Source organism: Euprymna scolopes, chromosome 3, assembly GCF_053919585.1.
Source record: "Euprymna scolopes isolate OS-2025 chromosome 3, ASM5391958v1, whole genome shotgun sequence".
NCBI classification, from domain to species: Eukaryota; Metazoa; Mollusca; class Cephalopoda; order Sepiida; family Sepiolidae; genus Euprymna; species Euprymna scolopes.
In genome coordinates, this window is record NC_136484.1 from 57,317,237 (window position 1) to 57,338,833 (window position 21,597).

Here is a 21,597-nt window from a genome sequence, read left to right on the forward strand (position 1 = left end):
TATTATCTGCGTCAGATATGTAAAGTGTAAAAAAAAAAAAAATCTTTGCAACATTTCAAAAAAACATTTTGAAGGTTTAAAAAAAAAGAAGAAATACATTCGAGAGTAAGAGAGAGGGGATGCACATTGTTACATAATGAGGACGGTTGTTTGAATGGAAAGTGTGAGTGATACCTTAAGGGTTAGAGGTGACCCCCGGAAAAGAAGTTATTAAAACCTTGTGATTTCCCGACAGAAATTTTCTACCTCTTTGTTGGTGAGATTTATTCAGGATGCCATCCTCAATGGGAATAGGGAGGGTGGGACTAGATGTAACTAGATGTAGTGGGATATACTATCCATCGTCCATCTGACAATATTTCTCTCACATATACAAAATGTCTTTGTGATATATTCTGTGAATGTTGTTTGTAACAAGCATTTTTATAAATATCAGCATCCGAGAGGGCTTATCCACAAACAAGCAATAATGTGGCTTTAAGACAATGAAGACAAATTTATGCACGCATTGGTCAAGTGAAAATATAATGCACATTATCCAGAATAAAGGGAAAACACATCCTTTTAATAAACAGTAAAATCTTGTGATAAATTTTTTTAGTGGCAACGACAAATTTAATAATTATTTTCTGGGACATTATTTTCTTCAAAATCAATAAAACAATTGCTACAATTACAGTTCAACACTTATGAATAGAAAACGATTCTCACTAATCAAATCAATCTCATCTAAAAACAACTGAAATGACTGAACTTTAATGATTTTTTTCCCCGTCGATGAACCTTAAGTAGAAAGAAGAAATTGACGAATGCTTCTATGAGATAATTGAACCAAAAGGTAGAAAGGCCGATCAACACAGTAAGAGTGCTGAGCCAAGAATAATGAGTGATTTTCAATAAGATATGGCAACCACAAGGCAATCTTTCAAGATGAAAAAATATTGATTCGTGTCTTCAAAAGAAATTCATGTTCCTTACTTAGAAAAGTACATTTTTTTTGTTATAGATTCATAATCATTCATTATCCAATCTATTATTTCAATAAAAATATAATTTTAAAAATTAATAAAATTATGAAAAGACTCATTAAGATATTGATAACTTACAAACCTTATTGAATTTCTTTAAATTGCTTATGTGTTTTCATTACAGGTTGTTAAGATTATTTTATTAATAACTAGTAGGCCACCCGGTATTGCCCGGTATTATATTTTAATTCAGGCAGAAACTGAGTCATGTGTATGCAAGTATTGTGTTTTTTTTTTCTAAATGGTTCACTTCTTGTAAGTAAAAAAAAAAAAAAAAATACTTGAGCTGAGATTGAAACCAAAACTTAAAGACAGTGACTCAAGTACAATAGGTTGCTACAATCTTTAAACCAGTGTTTTCAAACCTACTTTATTTTTCACATAAGGAAGCTGTCATGTGAAAAATTCATGCATGCGCAGTTGTGAACAAGTTGACAAGCATAAAAATCTGATGACTCCCAAGCACCAATTTTTCAATGCTTGTCGGGTTGGTTGCGGATATTTACATCGAGTGGACACTAGTGGTGCAAATTCGTCAGAGAACATTCCATTGAAGTACTTGTAAAACAAACACAGGAATGTAATATTATTATTATTTCATTGACCGCCCTTTTAGGAGTGCATGTGAATTTAATAATTCCTTGACACTTCCCCTTTTGGAAGAAGCTAGTTCAACCCGCATAAGGTGAATGCCATACAACAACAATAACAACAGGAATGCAACATTGCAGCAATTGGACAGGGTTGAGCTTGCTCAACAGTGCGGGACCTATTAAGTTAAAATCACTTTTTTTTTTACTCTGTCTAATACAGAGAGACTAGAAGTAGATTCTTTAGTCCAAATTTAGCAACAGTGCTCCATGCATGTGAAAATGGTGGCTTTGTGGAGATATAGGATACTGACAAATGTGAGAAGTCTTCTCTTCTATCACAGTAGAAGGAGTTCATCTTCCTTGCAGCAGCTTTGACAATATTTTCTATGCATTTGTTCCAATTTATGTTGCTTGTGAATGTTAGTTTGAACGTTTGATTCTTAGGTATGGTGTTATTAGCCATGGCAATTGGTGGTTGCATAGGTTTCTTATAGCTGTTAAAGGAAAGAAGTTTTGTCTTAGTAGTATTGAATGTTACCATAACTTTACATTCCTATTCTATTACAGATTGGAGTTTTTTTTTCTAAGGATTCAGACATTGTGTTGGATATGTGCATGTTCATTCTGCCCGCATATTTATAATAAAGTGTGGTGTCATCAACAAATATATCCATCTTAGACATAGTTTCATCCGGAAGCCAGTTTATAAATATCAGGAATAATAACGGTTTTAAGCTCGCTCCCTGGGCCACACCTACATTAATGTTATATCTGAATTGAAAGTCATATTTAACTTCAGAAGAGTTTCAAATGGGTAGCTAATCTAAATAAGTCCTGGAGATTATAAAGAGTTTTCGGTGGGTAGCTGATTTGTATAAGTTTTGGACTTGAAAATTTTGCAGGCAAAAAGCAAAGATCTTTCTCGTGTGGACACAAAAATTGTGCAGGAATTTTAAAAGATCCAATATTTTTATGGTGCAATTCTGGTTCCTGATTGGATGCTAACAGAACATGGCTCTATTTGATTGGTCAGTTCATATTGCCAGTATTTATAAGTAGAACCTTCCAATCTTCTTCAATCATACCCTATCATTATATCAAAAATATTGCAACAGCTATGTTGTTTGGAAATATGGCCATCAAAAACAATTTAGGTTTGTCTTGTAGCTAAAAAAGATCTTATATTAAATATTAAATCCAGTAATACCATATGATTTAATTTCACAAAAATACCTTCACGCCAGACCTTGTTAAAGGCTTTGGATATATCAACGGCTACCACCCTAATTTCACCTGCCTTTTCCAGTGCATGGTATATCACCAGGAAATTCCAGAAAAATGCAGATCAGGACTTAGCATGAACATAATCTAATTTTCTTAGTCGAACATTAGTTCAAGACAATCTGATGTAATGAAAAGCATTTATTAATCAAAATCAGACTTTATTTTTTATTACAGTCGGCCATAATCTCTATGTTGTAAACATTGTGTGATAATATCTCATGTGCCTGTGTTTCTCATCTGTATGTGACTTATAATTTTTTTTACTATCAATCAATCATTTATTGAAATAAAAAATGAAATAACCTAAACAAAATGCGTCCTTGTAAATAAGTGAACCATCTTAATCTTTAAGTTTAAGAAAAATGGATGAATTTCTTTGTGACCCTTTCAAAATTTGAAAGCAATTTAGAAACATTTAAAATGTTGAATATAAAATCATTTCTGGTTTGAAAATTCTTAGCAAATCCTCATGTATTAAAAGATTCTTCCCTGCTTTGACAAAGCAGGAAATCGACTTTGGAATCTAATGAAGAGATTATCTCTTCTCTTTTCCTACAACCTTTTTCTCATGGAGGAGACATTCCCAGTTTTTCTCTATCATTACGTCAATGGGAGGTGCTCCAATGAGTTTCAATCTTTGAGTTCCTCCTTATAAGACATCCATTGTAAGAACTTGTCTAGTTACCACAACAGAAAAAAAGACTTTCCCCTTCTACTTTTATATGCCTTGTGTCAAGCAGAACTTTCATAGACAGAGTTTCTTTGCAAGGGATTATCATATATGGAACACAATACCGAGTGACTACTTCCCTGCTGATTACAACTTGATCATCTTCAAATCATTTTTTCTAATAAACCACCCCGTAAGTAATCAAATGCAGTTCATTCCATTGATTAATGTTAGCACTCTCATAGTGTTCCCCACCTTTCAGCTGACAATCATTCTGTCTCAATCTTTCTTATCCAAGAGTGACTCTTGACCTTGATAAATGATGACCCACTAGTAGTTAAAAAAAAGTAAACAGGTTTGTCAGTGGGTCAACCTATAACACTTCAGTTGGAAATGCCATCTGTATCGTTAAATGAACACATTGAATGAAGGTACGTGGTGCTTCAAATGTTTCCAGACATTTTTGTACAGACATTTAAAATCATCATAGACTCTTGAAAATTCAGTATATATTGTTATCCATCCTATGAGTAGACTGACCAATTTTTATGATTTCAGGTTCAAATGAACAGCTACAGCAGGAATTGGACTACACCTTACTAAAACTTGATTGTCACAGCTGGTGAATTTCAAAAATGCAAACTGGATGCGAAGACACTTTATAAGAATGATATGCAATAAAATTCTGGTTTAAATTTGGAAAAAATGCCACAGAAATGTATAGAATGCTTCAGATTGCTTTTGGACCATCTTGCATGAATTGAGCATCAGTTTTGGAGTGGCATAAGAAATTCAAAGAAGGCAGGGAGTTTGTGAGAGATGATAAGTGCGAGAGTAGTAACAGAAATCAAAACACCAGAGTTGATTAGCCAAATAAAGAATTTCATGGATAAGGTCTGTCGTGTATCTATAGAGATAATAAGTGCACAGTTTGATGTCAGTGTGGGAACTGAAGATGCGTAAGATTTGCGCAAATACAGCAGTCCATAACTCCATCCTTGTCACAAACTATTTGACCAAGATGGGCATCAAGAGAGTACTCCACCCTCCCTATAGTACAGATCTTGCTTTCTGTGACTTAAGTTCAAGGAAAAACTTAAAGGTTGTAGTTATGAGACAACTGAAGAGATTAAAGAGGGTCATTTACACGCTCACACAAGAGGACTTCCATGGGGCCTTCCAGAAGTTGTTGGAACAGTAAAACAAGTGCATTGCAGCCAGTGGAGATTGTTTTGAAGGTGAATAAAGTTTAATGTGTGTACTACTAATAAAAATGCTCATACGAAAAGTCTGGAAACTTATTGAAGGCACCTTGTATTTTTAAGAACCACATTGTTATTTTTCTTCTCTATCAAAATTGTTTCTACAAAACAATCATGGTTACTGTGTGTGTGTGTGTGTGTGTGTGTGTGTGTGCGTGTGTGTGTGTGATAAAAGCAAAAATATTCAATTAATCTGCATGAACTTTGACAGATAATTAAAATGCATTTTCTCCTCTCAATTAACAAACAATAATTAATATTCAAATGATGCAATCTTAATTAGGTCATATATCAAACTGGCAGATTCATTTAACATGGAATGCAAATTGCCTAAGAATCTATTTCATTTTTGAATTTACCTTATTAAATGGACAAAAAAACAAAAACAAAACAAAGAATAACATAAAAAAATGCATTCAAAATAGATCGATTCAATACAACATGATTTTTTTTTTTTCACTTTTCTAAGAAGATTAAAAAATTATATTAATTATCATTTGAAAATTGACTAATTAAGCAAGATTCTCTCAAAGCAAATGGTATTAAATGAACCTGGACATAAAGGCATTTGCCACCTTTGAAATTATGAAAGAGTGAACGAGGTAATAATTATTAATTAATTACGCTTCTATGATTTATTAGTCTCAGTGTAAAATTACTTTCTTGTTTAAAATGAATTGTTCTGGTCGGTTTAAAAGGATGATGCCATAAAACGTTCTAGAAAACAGTGTAAATTTTTAGAATTAATTGTTTGGCAAGTTTTTTTCATAGATTTCAACTATGAAACAAATCTTTAGAAATGTCCATTATTTTCACACAACAAGTCAAACAAATGTAACTACATTTTGTCTTCTGGGAGTTACGTACATGTTATGACATAAGCTTTATAACTTATAGGCTTTATATAGAACAACCTACCAGTAATTCCATTGCATTGCTTGTGTATTCAATGTTTGCAACTACTACAAAAAAAAAAATTGAATGGCACTGTTAGGGTCAACCTAACAAGAGTTATTTCCCTTGGATGCAATAAGGACAGGTAATAGGGGATCTGCCATGACATCTTAAGACAGACACACACCTTCAACTCACATCCAGTGGTTTAAAAGTGTCATAATTTCCATCTTAACTTGTTAACTTGTTAAATAAATCTATTAATCATGCCACATTGTTGTTGCATCATTTTTACGTGGTTATTACTAGGGCTATGACAACAGCATATTCTTTTCCTGTTTTGATTCTCAAGTATATATCCATTGATATCTTATGTTTTATGTAGAGTGATGTGATTCTCAGTTGATTAATTATGTCTAATTGTGTCGGATATCTACTCGAAAGTAAAAACAATGAAAAGAATATGCTGTTGTCATAGCTCTAGTTATTACACATACACCCAGTTCCCTTTCCAAAAACTGAAAGAGAAAGAATGCCATTAGCTCATTCCTGTCTCTTGAAAGGTCCACATCAAAAACTCTGATTATTCAGTTATCTTTCTAACCAGATAGAATCCAGCCACGTCTCCCACCAATGTAGCTATCAAGAGATAGGTAAGAAAAATTTAACACTATATGATTTGAAGAAATTATAATATTAAAATAATTGAATTTGGGTATTTCAACTTACCAACATATGTCTGTATGCATTATTCAGACACCCAAATAAGATTTTTACTCATTATAAATCATCCTTGGTGTATGATAGCTATTTCCTGTTAATTTCAGTGCTATGTGACCAGTATAAGAGTTTATCTGTTAAATATTTTCAAACAGACAGACATACATCTATTGTTTTATGTAATATCGATTGCTATAAATCATGTATGATAACCAGTTTGTGTGCAAGAAGGCTAAGATAATAAAAATGGATGAGAACAGATATGGAGAAAGTTTTATTTGGATGGCAAAGCTACTGAAATTGTTTAGAAGTTTTGTTACCTTGACGAGACCATTGGAGCACAGGGTGGACCTGGTACTAATTGCAAGATTGTCAGCATATGCATAAAACTCGATCAAACAAGGAAAACCCAAATCAAAAGAGATTTTTTTAATATTGCGCAGAAAAGAAAAAAATTGAATTTGAAAGATCCAACCGCAAAACATTAAATGATCACGTCTTGGCATGATCTGATCTAAACTGAACTGAATTACAGTTCAGTTTAGATCAGATCATGCCAAGATGTGATCATTTAATGTTTTGCAGTTCATTTAAAAAAGTGAAAACCTAAAATATAATTTTGTTGTAGGAAGATCATTTTAGTTGGAAATAAATTGGATCTAAGATTAATTAATAAGGATTTATTAAAATGTTTTTTTTTTATGGAAATCGCTCCAAATATGGTATAAAGCCACTTGAAGTAAGGAGTTAAAAAAAAAAAAAAAGTACTCCAAAGTCAAAAACTTGCCAACAATAAATGTTAGATGGAATAGATTCTGGCATAGAAAACAGTAATTCTTCTGTGTCAGAAACATTGCTTCTGGAATGTGAGGACTAATAAGAGAAACAAAAATCATGTGGCTGCTGAAAGATCCACTTTCTACTCTCCTCTTCAGGAGGTTAGACACATGGTCAAGTGTTAGTGAAAGTGTGGTGCTTATTCAGATTGGCACTTATAGTGATAAGCAAAAATGGAGAAAAACTTTTATCATTTACTCACTTGTTATGGAATGGAGATAGTATATTCTAAAAATCACAAAAATTGATCAAACAGTTTTTTTTTTTTTTTTTTTTTCGAAAAACCTAATTTGCTGTCTTTTACCGATAAGTGAAGGCCAAAGCGATTTTAATATTCTTCAAATTTTGTTTTTAACTTGTATAAAATGTCCATTCTAAAATAATGTTTTAATTATTTGAAAATTTTATGTTGTGAAAAATATTTTTTTTTTTTAAATACATGCTATGTTAATAAATTATTCTTTGGTTTTAAATCATACTTTTTGGTTGTCTTTCTGACGTTATCTTAAAAAAAAAAAAAAAAAAAGAAAAGAAAAGAAAAGAAAAGAAATTTGAAATATGGATGCTGCTTTTTCCCCTGCATTGACATGGAATAAAATTTGAATTTCTTGAATAAAAAATTATTTGACCAAATTACATGATTTTTGGAATATTTTATCCTGTTCCATGACTGGTACATATATCATAGACTTTTCTAGTTTTTTTTTTTAATTGCTGCCATAAGTGCCAATCTAAATAAGCAAAGCGTTTTTTTTTGTTTTTTTTTGTGGAATGAACTGAATTTGCACTTAGCACTCCCAGGTTTTCAAAACAGAGTCATATTTGTAATTTAATTCACTGATTTATCACAATGTTCATGATAATAAATGTTCATTGCAATAATAATAATAATAAAGCAGTGAATTCAATTTTTCATGGTTTTCATTTTCATAATGAATTCAATTACATAAAATTGGTAATTTATTATACTAAAGCTAAATTAATCCACATTTGTTTCTTTAAGGTTTCTTTATTTTTTTCTATTATATTTTAATCACACAAAATACATACTGAAATACTCTGTGATTTAGGGATTAAGTTTTATATAAAAAAAAATCCATTTTAATTGTTCTAATTAACTGTAATTTGTAATTTACTTACTGTACAAGTGTCTGTCTATTACTTAGACCCTCTCTCAATGTTGTTTTATGCCCCTACCCCATTTTTTTTCATGCAACTTTTACCATTTTCGTTTCCATTTTTTTGTTTATTAACACAGTCAAAGGTAATAAAACTTACTATAAAACAGAAGATTGGAATAATCCATTATAGGAAATATCACGAGTATAAATACTATTTAACCCAGAGTTAGAGAGGAAAAGAGAAAAAAGACTAATTTGTAATTAGTCTGCATTTTTTTAAACTGGCTTTGTAAACTCACTTTTTTCTGATTCAAAGAATCTGATATGGAAATTTTCTTGTATTGAAATTTATTGCATTGAACTTTTAAATAAAAAGTTCAACATTATTTCATTGTTTTTATGACACAATTTTTCTACTGAATGTGTACTTTACAAGAACTAATTCTTTTATATTACATTTTCTCATCTTTTGCTTTTCCTTTTTATGCATTTTTTGATTTTCTTCTTTTTAATTTATGTGTACCTTTTCTTTTCGTATTTGCTTCAGTTCGAGGGGGGAATAAAAAAGTTACTTTCCGCTGTTGGTCTGATGAGAAGTTTCCGGTAAATGTGAAAAAGAAAAAAAAAGAAAAATTGTACTTGGTTACATTCCAGATTTTTTGAAGAGGCCATGTTAGGCTGAAACAAAAAAGTTATCTAGTAGCTACTGAGTTTTTATATTATATATATTAGTATTTTTATTCAAGCAAAAACGTTAAAAAAATACAGAATATAACATTTATATTATTATTTTCAACACTGAACACTTTCTCCTTCTGAGGAAAAAAATGGATAATGAAAATAAAATGTGGTATATCACATGACACAAACATGTCTAGTATGATAAATTTTTATATTTTTACAAAATTACAAAAAAGGAGAAATAGATTGGAACTTAATAAATTTATGGGCACAAAAAGTTTTAAAAAATTGCTAAATGTATTAATTTGAAGTTAAAATTATAAAATTCATTTACTCTATACCAAATAAAGACAAGACACATATTTGAATAGTAATTGTATATGATATAAAATATAAACAAAATAAACAGTATTTGTACATTTAAAAAAACAACAAAAAAAACGTTACAATGAGAATAAGCATAATTCAGTATCAAATAATATATAAACAAATTTTTAAAACAAGAAATAAAACAATAAAAAGAAGTATTATGGAGAATTAAAATAAGAAATTATCAATTTCTGGAATGAGAATAAAGTTTTAAAATATTAAAATTTCTGATTGTAAAAAAAAATCCGTTTCAAATTCTTATTTATAAAATGAAATAAATTGAAATTAATTACCTAGCACTATATCCCATTAAAATAAAAATTTATATTTTTAAATATTCATTTCTGTGAATGTTGTTGTTGTTGTTGTTGTTGTTGTAGTAATAATAATAATAATAATAATAATAATAATAATAATAATAATAATAATAAACAACAACAACAACAACAACAAACTGAAAAGTATACCATAAGTTGTTCTTGAGATGATGCCATGGCAAAGTTGTGGAGTTAAGTAAATATTTCATAATGAATTACGTATTTCAAAGAGGAAAATAAATCTGATTGTAAATGAATATAAATTGAATACTTATAAAGTTGTTTCAAAATAATTTTTAATGAAAATTTACAAGTAAGTGTGACCAATAAATTTTATATTCACAAAAATATTTTTTGAATCTAAAATCTTGAAAAAAAAATCCTTCCTTACTTGTGAAAATTACAAGATTTACAATATTTTTTTTTAATATAAATTAAACAGTTTGAATTTATAAATAATATGTGCCCACTTGGGAACCTTGTCACATAACTAAGTTAATATGGACATTGATCCAAAGTTAATCTAAGAGCAGAATGACCAGCACAAAAAAAAAAAAAATACTGGTAAGAAAAATAAAAGAAATAAAAGACAAAAAGATGATTTCCTGTAATATAATAGACACAAAACAAAATTATATTAAAAAAATTAAAAACTTTTCAAATCTGAAAATATTTATAATATATTTTGGAAACAAAGAAATTTCATGATAATTTTCAAATTGGATTAAAAATTTCTCAAATGTAAACAATTAATGGAAATAAATTTTTTTTAATTCAAAAGGCTTAATTTTTCACAAGTTTTAAAAACAAAACGAATTTGGATTTAAAAAAAGTTACAACTTTAATTTTAACAAAACAAATACAAAATTCACCATTTGCTAAAATACAAGTTATATTTAAAAGTTCATAAAAATATATTTCAACCACCAAATATAAAAAAAATATATTCAGAACATCATAATTTATACCTGTGTTATACTTAACAGAAAGCAAAACAAATGTTTGACGACCTTTAGTTTAAAAAATTATTAATATCTTAATAGAGCTATAAAACTACTTAATCCTCTTAATAACAAAGTTAAAAATGTGTAAAACCTTTGACATATTCCCTCCATTCTTTTCTTTATATTAAAATAGAGTATAAACGTGAATGTAAATTAATTATGGCATTTTAGCAAGAAAAAATCTCTCAAAGACAAAGTTTAAGGAAGTAAATAATACTGACATGTAATTACATTTTTAAAAAAGTGCTTACCAATTTCAACAATACATTGATGCATGCAATTCGAATATGTGCAACAGAAAAACAACTTGGACAACTATTACTAATGCGCATAACAAAAGATAAAAATGTTTTGATTCTTCTATTATTGTAGCGAAATTGAAATATTGAATTTCGAGTTAAGTCAATGGTATCTACTGAATTGTCACGTCACAGTAATGAACATATCCAAAAATTACAGAAAACGATAAGGTAGAAAATTAATTATTAATGAAAACAGTTTTTTGAAGACAAGCAAAAATTAAGTTTTGCAAATAAAGAAAATGAAGAGGTCCAATTCTAACAAAAGGGGGGGGGGCGTAAATATTTTCTGAAAATTATTGGCCAATTTAGCAAAACTTAATTTTCACTAATTGTCTTCAAAAACTATTTTCATTAATAATTAATTTTCAACATTATCGTTTTTCGTAATTTTTAGATATGTTCATTGCTGCAACATGACAATTCAGTAGATGCCATTGGTTTCAAATTAAATTCAATATTTCATTTTCCGAATTTCACTACAAAGAAGAATCGATATTTTTTTTACTTATTCATAAACATTAAGAGGGGAGATAACATTTTGTAGACTTCTGGAAAGAGTTATTCCAAAGTGATAAATTTACATTAGAATAGACATTGAGGGGAGAGGGGGGGGGCACAACCATCTTCCGGAAAGAGTTATTCGTAGTGATAAATGATTAGAATAGAATTCACCTTTTAATGTATTGAATCAAATTTTTCGAAATAAGGATGTTCACTTCCTTTATCTTCAATATTCCTCAAATAGTTTTTAAACTTACTCAAAAGTCAATTAGCATTTTGTATAGTATTCTAAAAGCAAAGTTCGATGTTTTGATGATTGAAAACTACCATTCAAAAGACCTGTAATACTGAAAATCTTCCAATTCATATAAAATATAATTTATATAAAGTAAAGTCATCTCCACCTCTCATAATTTAAAAAAAATGTTTTTACTACAATTTACGTAGAAAAAAAAACAATTTTTCTTCCCGCAAATACTGACCAGTATTACAGCAAATACCGACCAGTGTTGTTAAAAAAACAAACAAATAAATATTTCCAATCGATTTCATCGATTTTTATATTTAATTCTGATCAATATTTTACTTATTAGTCATAATTCATAGAAGGCAGGAGTTTTATGCCTGTGAAAGTTTTAATACTGTCATCTAAATCAGAGGGTTCTAATTTAATAACAGATGTTTTTTTGTTGTTATTCATTAGTGAAAAAGAAGATAAAAAAAAGGTCTTGCTTTGCCCTTTTTCTTTTCTTTCTATTTCTTTTGTTACCTTTAGCTGGTCAACATTAAATTCTAAAGAGAGTAAAAATGAAAGAAAAATAAATTTGGTTCACGTATTAACTACTGTCATTATTTCATACTCCTGATATCCTGATTTGTGATCTTGGAGGAAGATTGTGTAGCAACTACCCTGCTATCCAAAACTCAACCGCTGTGTCCTATATTCATCGGACTCGCTTTTATGTCACTCATTAATTCTATTCATTTTACCATCATTCTTATGGAGAGAACTTTATTATATTTTGAACTCTAATGTAGATTACCTTAAAAATTGTCCACCGGTGTATTTTTAGTTGAAACCCCACTTTCTCTCTAAAATGATATATATATATATATATATATATATATATATAAGTATTAGGCTTTGGAATACCATGGTATAAAGAGTTTTACTTATCCTACACCCCTAATTGATGTATCATCCTTATTGAATAAACGAAAAAATCTATATGCAATAGTATGTATTTTTATATTGTTGCTTTCTTATTTTATTGATTACATACATATATATATATATATATATATATATATATATATATATATTGTTTGATGAGAAGCATTAGGCTTTGAAATACTATGGTATAAAGAGTTTTACTTATCCTACACCCCTAATTGATGTATCATTCAAATTGAATAAATGAATAAATCTATATGCAATAGTACATATTTTTATATTGTCGTTAACCTTAATTCAACTCTTCAAGTAAACTCTCAAAACTCATTTTTAGCAAGAATTGAATTATTTGTTTTTCTTCTATATTTCGTTCTCCTCAATTGCTAACGATAATAGTAACTATGTTAACCACCCCATAAATTCTCTGATATATTGCCAACTTCTACAACCACTACCCAAGCCTGAAATATCCATAACCACACTAATTCTAGCATACTTTCTTTACCTAACTTTAATAGTAGTAATGCAATTAACATTCAACGAATAACACCTAAAACCCATACGTACATTGGCTCAACCTCCATTCATTTAATGAGGATAACATTGATAACAATAAGGGTACAATACTTTCTACATTAATAAAAATTCTTAGGTCTAAAAACATAAGTTTCTCCATTAAATGGTCAATATTTAAAAAATCTAAATCCTACACTCTTGGCGCTAAGTTTTGCCAGCTCTGTATATCTGAAGCTGTAAGCATTATCACCTTATCTGAAAGTATTAACATCATTAATTCTAAAAACGAATTAATTTCAAGCTGCAAACATAGGAAAAGATACAAGTATAGCCAATTCGAAATTACATAACTATTTCCACCACCACTTTCACTTCACCTTCGAGTTATTAGCTGATAGTTCTTATATCACTCTGACCTGTAATTTCATTTTTACCTATAATTCCCTTTTCTCTACTATCTACCATTCTTAAATACTTTTATCTAGTTTTTGACCTTACATCATTTTAATTAAACAATAATCATTTAACTCCAATTCCTTTTATATCCTTCTAATGCGCCATCCTTTGCATTTCCCCCCCCCCTTATGCCTTTAGCCCTAAAGAACTCCCAACTTAGTGCCTTGATACTATCTTCCTCTTCGGCTATACATTATTCTCTTCTATGCCTTTTTATTCTATACTACTTTATTTTCTACCACTCTATTCTAAAAAAAAAAAATTTAATTATTTGTTTTTCTTCTATATTTTGTTACTCCCCAACTCTTACTTTTTCAATTCTCTCCTCCTGAACAGCATTTTAATGTTGATTACCATCTATCCCTCTATATCTTCACTTAAATTTATTTTCACTTAAATCCATCGCTCATTTTGAGAGAGTTGTAGAGGAAGGGGTGCTCTACAACTCCCTCGAGACCAGCATATTTCATTTGTCCCACTTTATTCTCTAACTAAATACATATAAGTTTGAATGTCTTACATTTTTACTTTCTCGCTAATTTTGTTTTATCAATTTTAACAGTTCTTTCATACATGGCTTATTTTTCAATATTATCTTTATCTAAAATTCTTTACCAATGTATACATAGTTTTTTAATTATACATCTTTCTGAATCTATTTATTTATTTTTTACCGTTTTCTTCCTTATTTCAAGATATCTTTCTCTTAGACCAAGTAACCTGACACCCCCAACTTGAGGCTTTTCTCCTTCCTCTTCCCCTTACTTAACCTCCCCTCCTTCTCTAACCCTTCGTCTCTGCCCCATTTAATTGCATAATTAGTACATACATCAACATGGTGATAGTAAAATACCCCTCTCCTTGGTTTGACCTTATAAACTTTCTCTCCCAAGTTTCATTCTTTTGTTATTTTCCGATTTGCCTTTGCCATGGAAGGTTATTTTTCCAAGTGTCCCACTTCAAATCTAGTTCTCTACTTTTTAATTCTTTTCCATTTGAACCCTATATATTTTTTTTTTTTAAATACTCATATGCCTCTCTCCACAAGAACTATTAGTTCCATGGATTGGATTTCACCCCTGCATTTCACTACAGGATTTTTTGACATAAACTATTTATTCCTTCTCTAACCCCGGATATTTTTTAAAGAGATTCTAAAGAATCTCTTACAGAACTCTATTCGAACTCAATAATTGCTGCTACCTATTGGGAACTTTTGAATATCACTGGATATTTACAACCATACATATTGGACATTTCTGAGTATTTCCTTTCATTTTATCTTATACTTTTCTTTCAATTTTCTTTCTCAAATATTTTCAAAAATTGAGCTAACCAGCAAAAATAGATACTTATCTATACCTACTGTTTGCTAATTTTTTCCTCTGAGGAGAAGATCCTATCTTTGAAACTCCATGAAATAAGAAACCTTTCACCTTTATTTCGTATTCCCTGTTTTGAATAAAATGTTGTAAATTTGATTATACAATATCTTGACTTTTTCTACTTATATATATATATAAATGTATGTGTATTCTTTGCTCGTCGGCTAGATATGTTCTTTAAGTGCCTTTTCCTATATTAGATTTTGATCTTTTGTGTTATATTTCTTTTTGTATTTATGTAAATAAATATTTATATTTGAATATCCAACTTTGTTGTCTTATGTTATTTTGCACTTGTTTGCTTGATCGCATTTCTTTTACTTTACTTTATGGTGTATTGAATTGGAAGAAATGATCTAATGTTTTTTTGTAATTGTCTTTTATGTTGAAATCAGAACCCTAAGATCTTAACTTTCATCTTTCTTTTTATTATTTGTGTTTGTTTCTTTTTTTTTTTTTCTCCCCAACCTATTTTTCTCTCTGGATATTCATACATAAACAATACGTTTTTACAGATTTCTCAAGGAATTACTCGGCATAAGGGAATTAACTCCTTGATAAGAAAAAAAAAAAATCAGGATTACTCCCTTTTAATTAATACAACATCTGTCTGGAAAACCAACACACCTGATGAAATATGCACCAGTTTATGGTGGAAAAAAAAAAAGAATAAGTCTATCTCTAAATTTGAGATATTATTCATTCAGGGCAATGCCAATCAAGAAAATACCTAACTTGCAGGTATTTGTTTTGTCGTTTTTGAGTTTTAAATATACACATACATACACATACAAACAACTGGCCTTTATATAATAGATGAGTTGTAAAATGCATCTTTCTTTTGCTCAAAGACAATCATTTCTTATAAAAATTTTCAAATTAGATTACAACATAAAATTCACAATCTGAATAAACCTTTTTCACCTTCTTTTCTATCATACACACACACACACGTAGTCAAACAATAACAGAGCAGCAGTAATATACTTCTGAAGTATTGATATGATTAACAAACGCAACAGGTTTTATAGTGTAATTGATGTTATAGTCATAGTTGTGGCATTCACCCTGGGTTGGTTGGGCTGGTTCTTTCTAACAAGTTCATCACTGACTGACCAGGCACAACGATCCAAGAGACGTGGTAAACTTGTTGGAAAGAGCCGGTCCAACCGACCCAGGGTGAATACCGCAACCATGACCATGACCTTAATTATACTATAAAACCGGTTACACTTGTCAGATCATATCAATACTCAAGCTTAAGCCCTGTTGGAAATAAGTGATGCAGTATGATAATGCAATTCATACAGCTACGTACCTTGAAAACAGAGCTATTAAATCTAACATAGTGATATGGGACAAGAAGGAGAAAGAAGCAACCTTAGTAGAAGTTTATGTCCCAAATGATGCTGGGTCAAGCATAGCTGAGAGGGAAAAGATAACAAAATACCAAAGTCTTATGTACGAAATAAAAAGAAACTGGAATTTAGGAAGGAGCAAACAGACTCCTGAGAAAGAATTTCAAAAAACAACATTTGTAAACTTAAAAAACTACCCAGTGAACCAAGTGCAAGAGAGATTTAAACAATTGCACTTTAAGGAACAATTAGAATCTAAAAAAGATTTCTCTGTTAGAATATATGAGATAGCATATGAATGTCAGACATCCAGTAGGATTCCCCATTCTCAGCCTAAAGAAACTGATCAGAAAAAAAAAAAAAGGGAAGACCCCAGATAATGCAGTTATAATACCGAACAAAAATGTTCAGCTTTCAGTTCAGGAACCGTAGGAAGGAGTGTCACTTAAGGAAAAAGTGATAGGACAGGTCTGTAGTTAGACTTTAGTTTCTGAAAACAGTGAAATGATAACATGTAAAGTCTACAGAAATAGGAGAGTTTAGATATCTTTATAGGGATGGTATCTGATGCAATATTAACCCTGGGTAGGTTGAGAAAGCTTCCTTTAATGAAGGCAATTTCTAGTAATGTCCAGTTGCATGTATATCCCAGTCAATGGAAATGACAATGTGAGTTTTTGCAGGGAGGTTTCACCATCATCCCCCACTCCACATTCGGCAACCAAATGTTCACCCATCAACATCATTTAAACGAAAACTGGTGTGTTACCATGATTATACCTTGCACACACAGATGATCCAGCCAGATGCAACTTCTAGCTAAGAAAATGGATATTCAGTAAAGTGAATTTTAAGTTAAATGAATAGCTGCCTCTTCTATGAATGTATCTAAATTCTAAGAAATATTAAACTCAAAAGAGCTTCACTCCAGGCCCATGAAAGACAGCCGTAGACAACAATCCTCATTAAACATATATTTAAGTAGATATAAATAAGTTTCTATTTTAAAAGAAAATCTCTCCACCAAATTGATCTTTTTAAAATAGACTGAAGAAAAAAAAAAAAAAAAAAACTTGTATACTATCAGCACTGATTTATGCCAAGTTTATCAAATTATCCTGAACTTTAAAGCCATAAAAATCCTCTAGTTATAAGGGAAGGTTTTATAAATCCCTATGATAAAGAACTTGTAATAGCAGGATTAGTGTATATCAGAAGTCATCAAAGTTTTCGAATGGGGAGGGGGGGGGACACATATTGCTGACTTTTTGAGCTACGCCGGCAAAAAAAATTTTTTTTAAATGGCCCGGGCGTTTTATATGGTTTTGCTCATTATCTTTGCTTTCTAGTAAAGCTGATTTTCTAAAACCTCATTTAATCATTTTCTGAACAAAAAGAAAAACACTAACATTATTTTCACACATTTCCATTTAAAAAAAAAAACAAACAAACTTTTCCTGAATATTTTTATATTTTCCATAAGAGCGCCACAATTAAAAACGTTGGTGGGTCGGATCTGGCCCACAGGCCATAGTTTGGAGACGCCCTGGTGTATAACATTTAAATTTTTGTTGTTGTTGTTGTTGTTGTTGTTGTTGTTTTTATAAGTGAAATTGAACCATAAATTAAATTAAACAAAAAACAAAACAAAAAAAAAACATTTTGTATACAGCGAAAATAGTCTTCTTTAAGTTTTGATATTTTCCCCATCCTAAACAAGGCATATTACTACTAAAGTGTAAAATGCTACTGTGATAGGAACCATATATATTGGGGAGGGGGCAACCTGGGTGAAGAATTGGGCAGCAAGAGGTTTGTTTACATCGCGTTTAAATTTCTGCATGTTGGTATAGTTGGAGAAACAGGAAGAGAATTCCAAAGGCAAACGGTCTGAAGAAAGAAACTGTCAAAGTAAAAATTCTTCTATCATTTAGGGACCTTTATAGTGATATGAAATTGTGCTAGGTGGGTCAGGAGTGTTTTCATTGAGGGGATATAAATTGAGCAAGTTCACTGGAGCACATTCGGGTAATTACTAGTAAAACAAACACAGGAATGCAACACTGGCAATGCGACAGAGGTTGAAGCTTGGTTGGCTCTGAAGTCAGGATCCAGTGATTAGATTGAAAATCTATCAATGCCAAGAGAGGCAGCATAATAGTCTAAATTTCTGTTATTGCCAAACGTATTTCTCCAAGTAGGATTATTTTATGATTTCCATGGTGATCTGCACTGAATAAGGAAAATGTTAAAAATGAATACAACAATTTCCGTTTCTGAATTTTTTAGATAAGGATTGGTTATTCGTATTATTTGGATTCTTCAGACTACTGTTCTCATCATGAGTGTCATTTTCACAATGTTTCGATTGATGTAACCTCCAACCTTCTTCAGGTGTATCTTGTTGAATTCGGAAATGTTTTTGTTGAACTCTGGAATTTGGACAAAATTTCGAACAGAACCCTTTATTTACTCTGCAGGGGTAGCATGCTCTCATTCTGTCAGCCATGACTGGATAGAGGTCCTAAGTAATTCGCATTTGTATTTTTTCAGTCGCCCACACTGAGAATTGAACCTTCAACTTTCAGGAGAAAGTCACTTTTACAATTGATTTTTCCAAGTACTCTAATCACTGCACCCTGGGTCCTTGCGGTCTGCAAATCAATTGTAAAAGTGATATTCTCCTGAAGGTTGAAGGTTCAATTCTCAGTGTGGGTGGCTGAAAAATACAATTGTGAATTACTTAGGACCTTTATCCAATCATGGCTGGTGAAATAAGAGCATGCTACTCCCGTGAAGTAAATAAAGGGTTCCGTTTGTAATTCTATCCAAATTCCCGAGTTTGACAGAAACATTCTGGATGTTCAACAAGACCTGAAGAAGGTTAGAGATTACATTGATTGAAACGTTGTGAAAATGACACTCAAAATGAGAACAGTAGCCCAAAGAATCCAAATAATACTAATAGACAATTTCTGTCTTTTATTAAAAAAAGAAAAAGAAAAAAGAAAAAGAGATTATAAAAAATATATCATAAAATTAGGAAAATTTTGTCAAGTCACAGCCATTTTTTATGCTTACTATTTTGACAGTGAAACAAAATACAGAAAAAAAATAACCAAAAATTACGGGGATTATGCACAACTTTCAAATTTTTTTTCATGCAAAAGAGAAAATGTATCTATGTGCAAAATAATATTGCCAAGCAAGCAAATGAATGAAATCTAGAAAGAAACGTTCTACGTGACATTTACATGAAAAATAAATAAATAAGAAATTTCCTTCCTATTTTAGGAAATTAAATTTAAACGTTAGTTGAAAAATGAAATAAAATAATATCGACCTCACCAACAAAAAAAAAACTAAACACTAAATCACTTAATGTTTATTTGCTGTACAATAAATGCTAAACGTTAACATCAATATGTACATTATTTGATGGGTTGTGAAAACAAATTTACTTGTGAAATAAACGTTTTATAGGTTTACTTCACAAAAATTAACCCTTTGTTTTCCAAGTACATTTTTTTATGTATATATTGTAAGCTTATAAAGACCTGTGTAAACAATGTCTAGGAATATTTTAGATGAAATAATTTGCATTAATTGAATTACTGTTCTCATCTTGAATGTTATTCTCACGGTTCGATCAATGTAACCTTTGACCTTCTTCAGTTACATCTTGTTAAATTTAGGAATCTGTACGAGATTTTGAAATAAACCCTTTATTTAATCTCTGGTAGTAGATTGCTCTCGTTCTGTCAGCCATGACAGAATGGAAGTCTTAAGTTACTCTTAATACTAAGAATATAATTAAGTACTTGAGACTAACACACACAAAGAATATCTACTTGGGAGGAGGGTAAAATGACTTCCCAGAACAGGACAGTTTTGTATCACTTTTATATTATAAAAATTTAAATCCACACAGTAAATCATTAGTAACGATTAGGGCTAGGACAACAGCATATTCTTTTCATTGTTTTGACTCTCGAGTGTGTATCCGTTGATATCTTATATGCTTTTATATAGAGTGATGTGGTTCTCGGTTGATTAACGGCGCCTGTGTCAGATATATACTTGAAAGTCAAAACAATGAATAGAATATTCTGTTGTCATAGCCCTAGTAATGATACTAAGCCTTATGTCTAACATCTTTATTCCAATTTTGATCAAAATCTATTATTTGATTTTTATTCTAAAAAAATATCTAAAATTTAAGTGTAAATTTTGCTTAATTATGTCTAATTACATGAAATGGTGGCACTAATCCTAAGTGGGTTCAACCGGCTTACTTTGAAGGAGGAAATTTTATAGGAGCATGACATTCACAAGTCGCATGTATGACAACATTAGGTTTTTGCAACTCTTGCAGGGAGGTGTCAACGTCCTCTTACATACAGCACATGGTATTCCCAAATTGGTCACTCATCTGGTATTAACTAGGCTCAATGTTGCTTAACTTCGGTGGTTTAATGAGAACCTGTGTTTCAACGTGATTATGCTGTATATATGTGTCTAATGACTGTGAATCAAAATCAATACAGATCTAAAATATATTTGAACTTACAAATGGAAGGTTGTGCCTATATATATCTTTTAAAAACGTTTTAAAATAATCCAACAAATTAAAGTTTAGGAAATATTTATTAATCGATGCCTAATACATATTAAAATTTCACAAAAAAAAAAAAAAAAAAAAAAAAATGGAGGTTACTGAATTTTCACAAAGGGCTTCCACTCCTTTGCCCCTTTTGCATAAAATTAAACTAAATGTCATGCAATAAATTCCAGATCTAAAATAGGAACTTTTAGGCAAAATTCGACTTTATTCAATATAGTCTCCTAAGGTGAGACACTAATTCCAACAGTTTGATGCCATTTTTATAGAATGATTTGTCTCAGTTTACATTTTTATTGGAGCCAAATATATTTCTCTGGAACATTCTTTTGAGGTTTGTAAATAGCTAGTAATCGCAGGAGACCAGATCTTGAGAATAGTCTAAATGCAAAAGCAATTCAAAGCGAAATTCATGTAGTTGTCATCCATTGTGATTAACTTATGACATACTGTGTTGTCTTGGTGAAAGAGCATTATTCTCTTCCTTTGTGAACGTTTTTTATT

General features: G+C 30.4%; 1 protein-coding gene across 13 annotated transcripts in view; it reads right to left on the minus strand.

Annotated features, from left to right (window-relative positions):
- Positions 1-21,597, minus strand: part of LOC145255607 (SLAIN motif-containing protein 2-like) — a 291,352-nt gene that overhangs the window by 52,385 nt on the left and 217,370 nt on the right. For 6 of the 13 annotated variants that reach the window (XM_080114186.1, XM_080114135.1, XM_080114125.1 and 3 more), the window contains one exon: positions 8,933-8,995. The exons of the other annotated variants lie outside the window; for them this stretch is intronic. In XM_080114186.1, the coding sequence (XP_079970312.1) occupies positions 8,933-8,995 (63 nt within the window). The remainder of the gene's footprint in view (positions 1-8,932; positions 8,996-21,597) is intronic. 13 annotated transcript variants of the gene reach the window in all.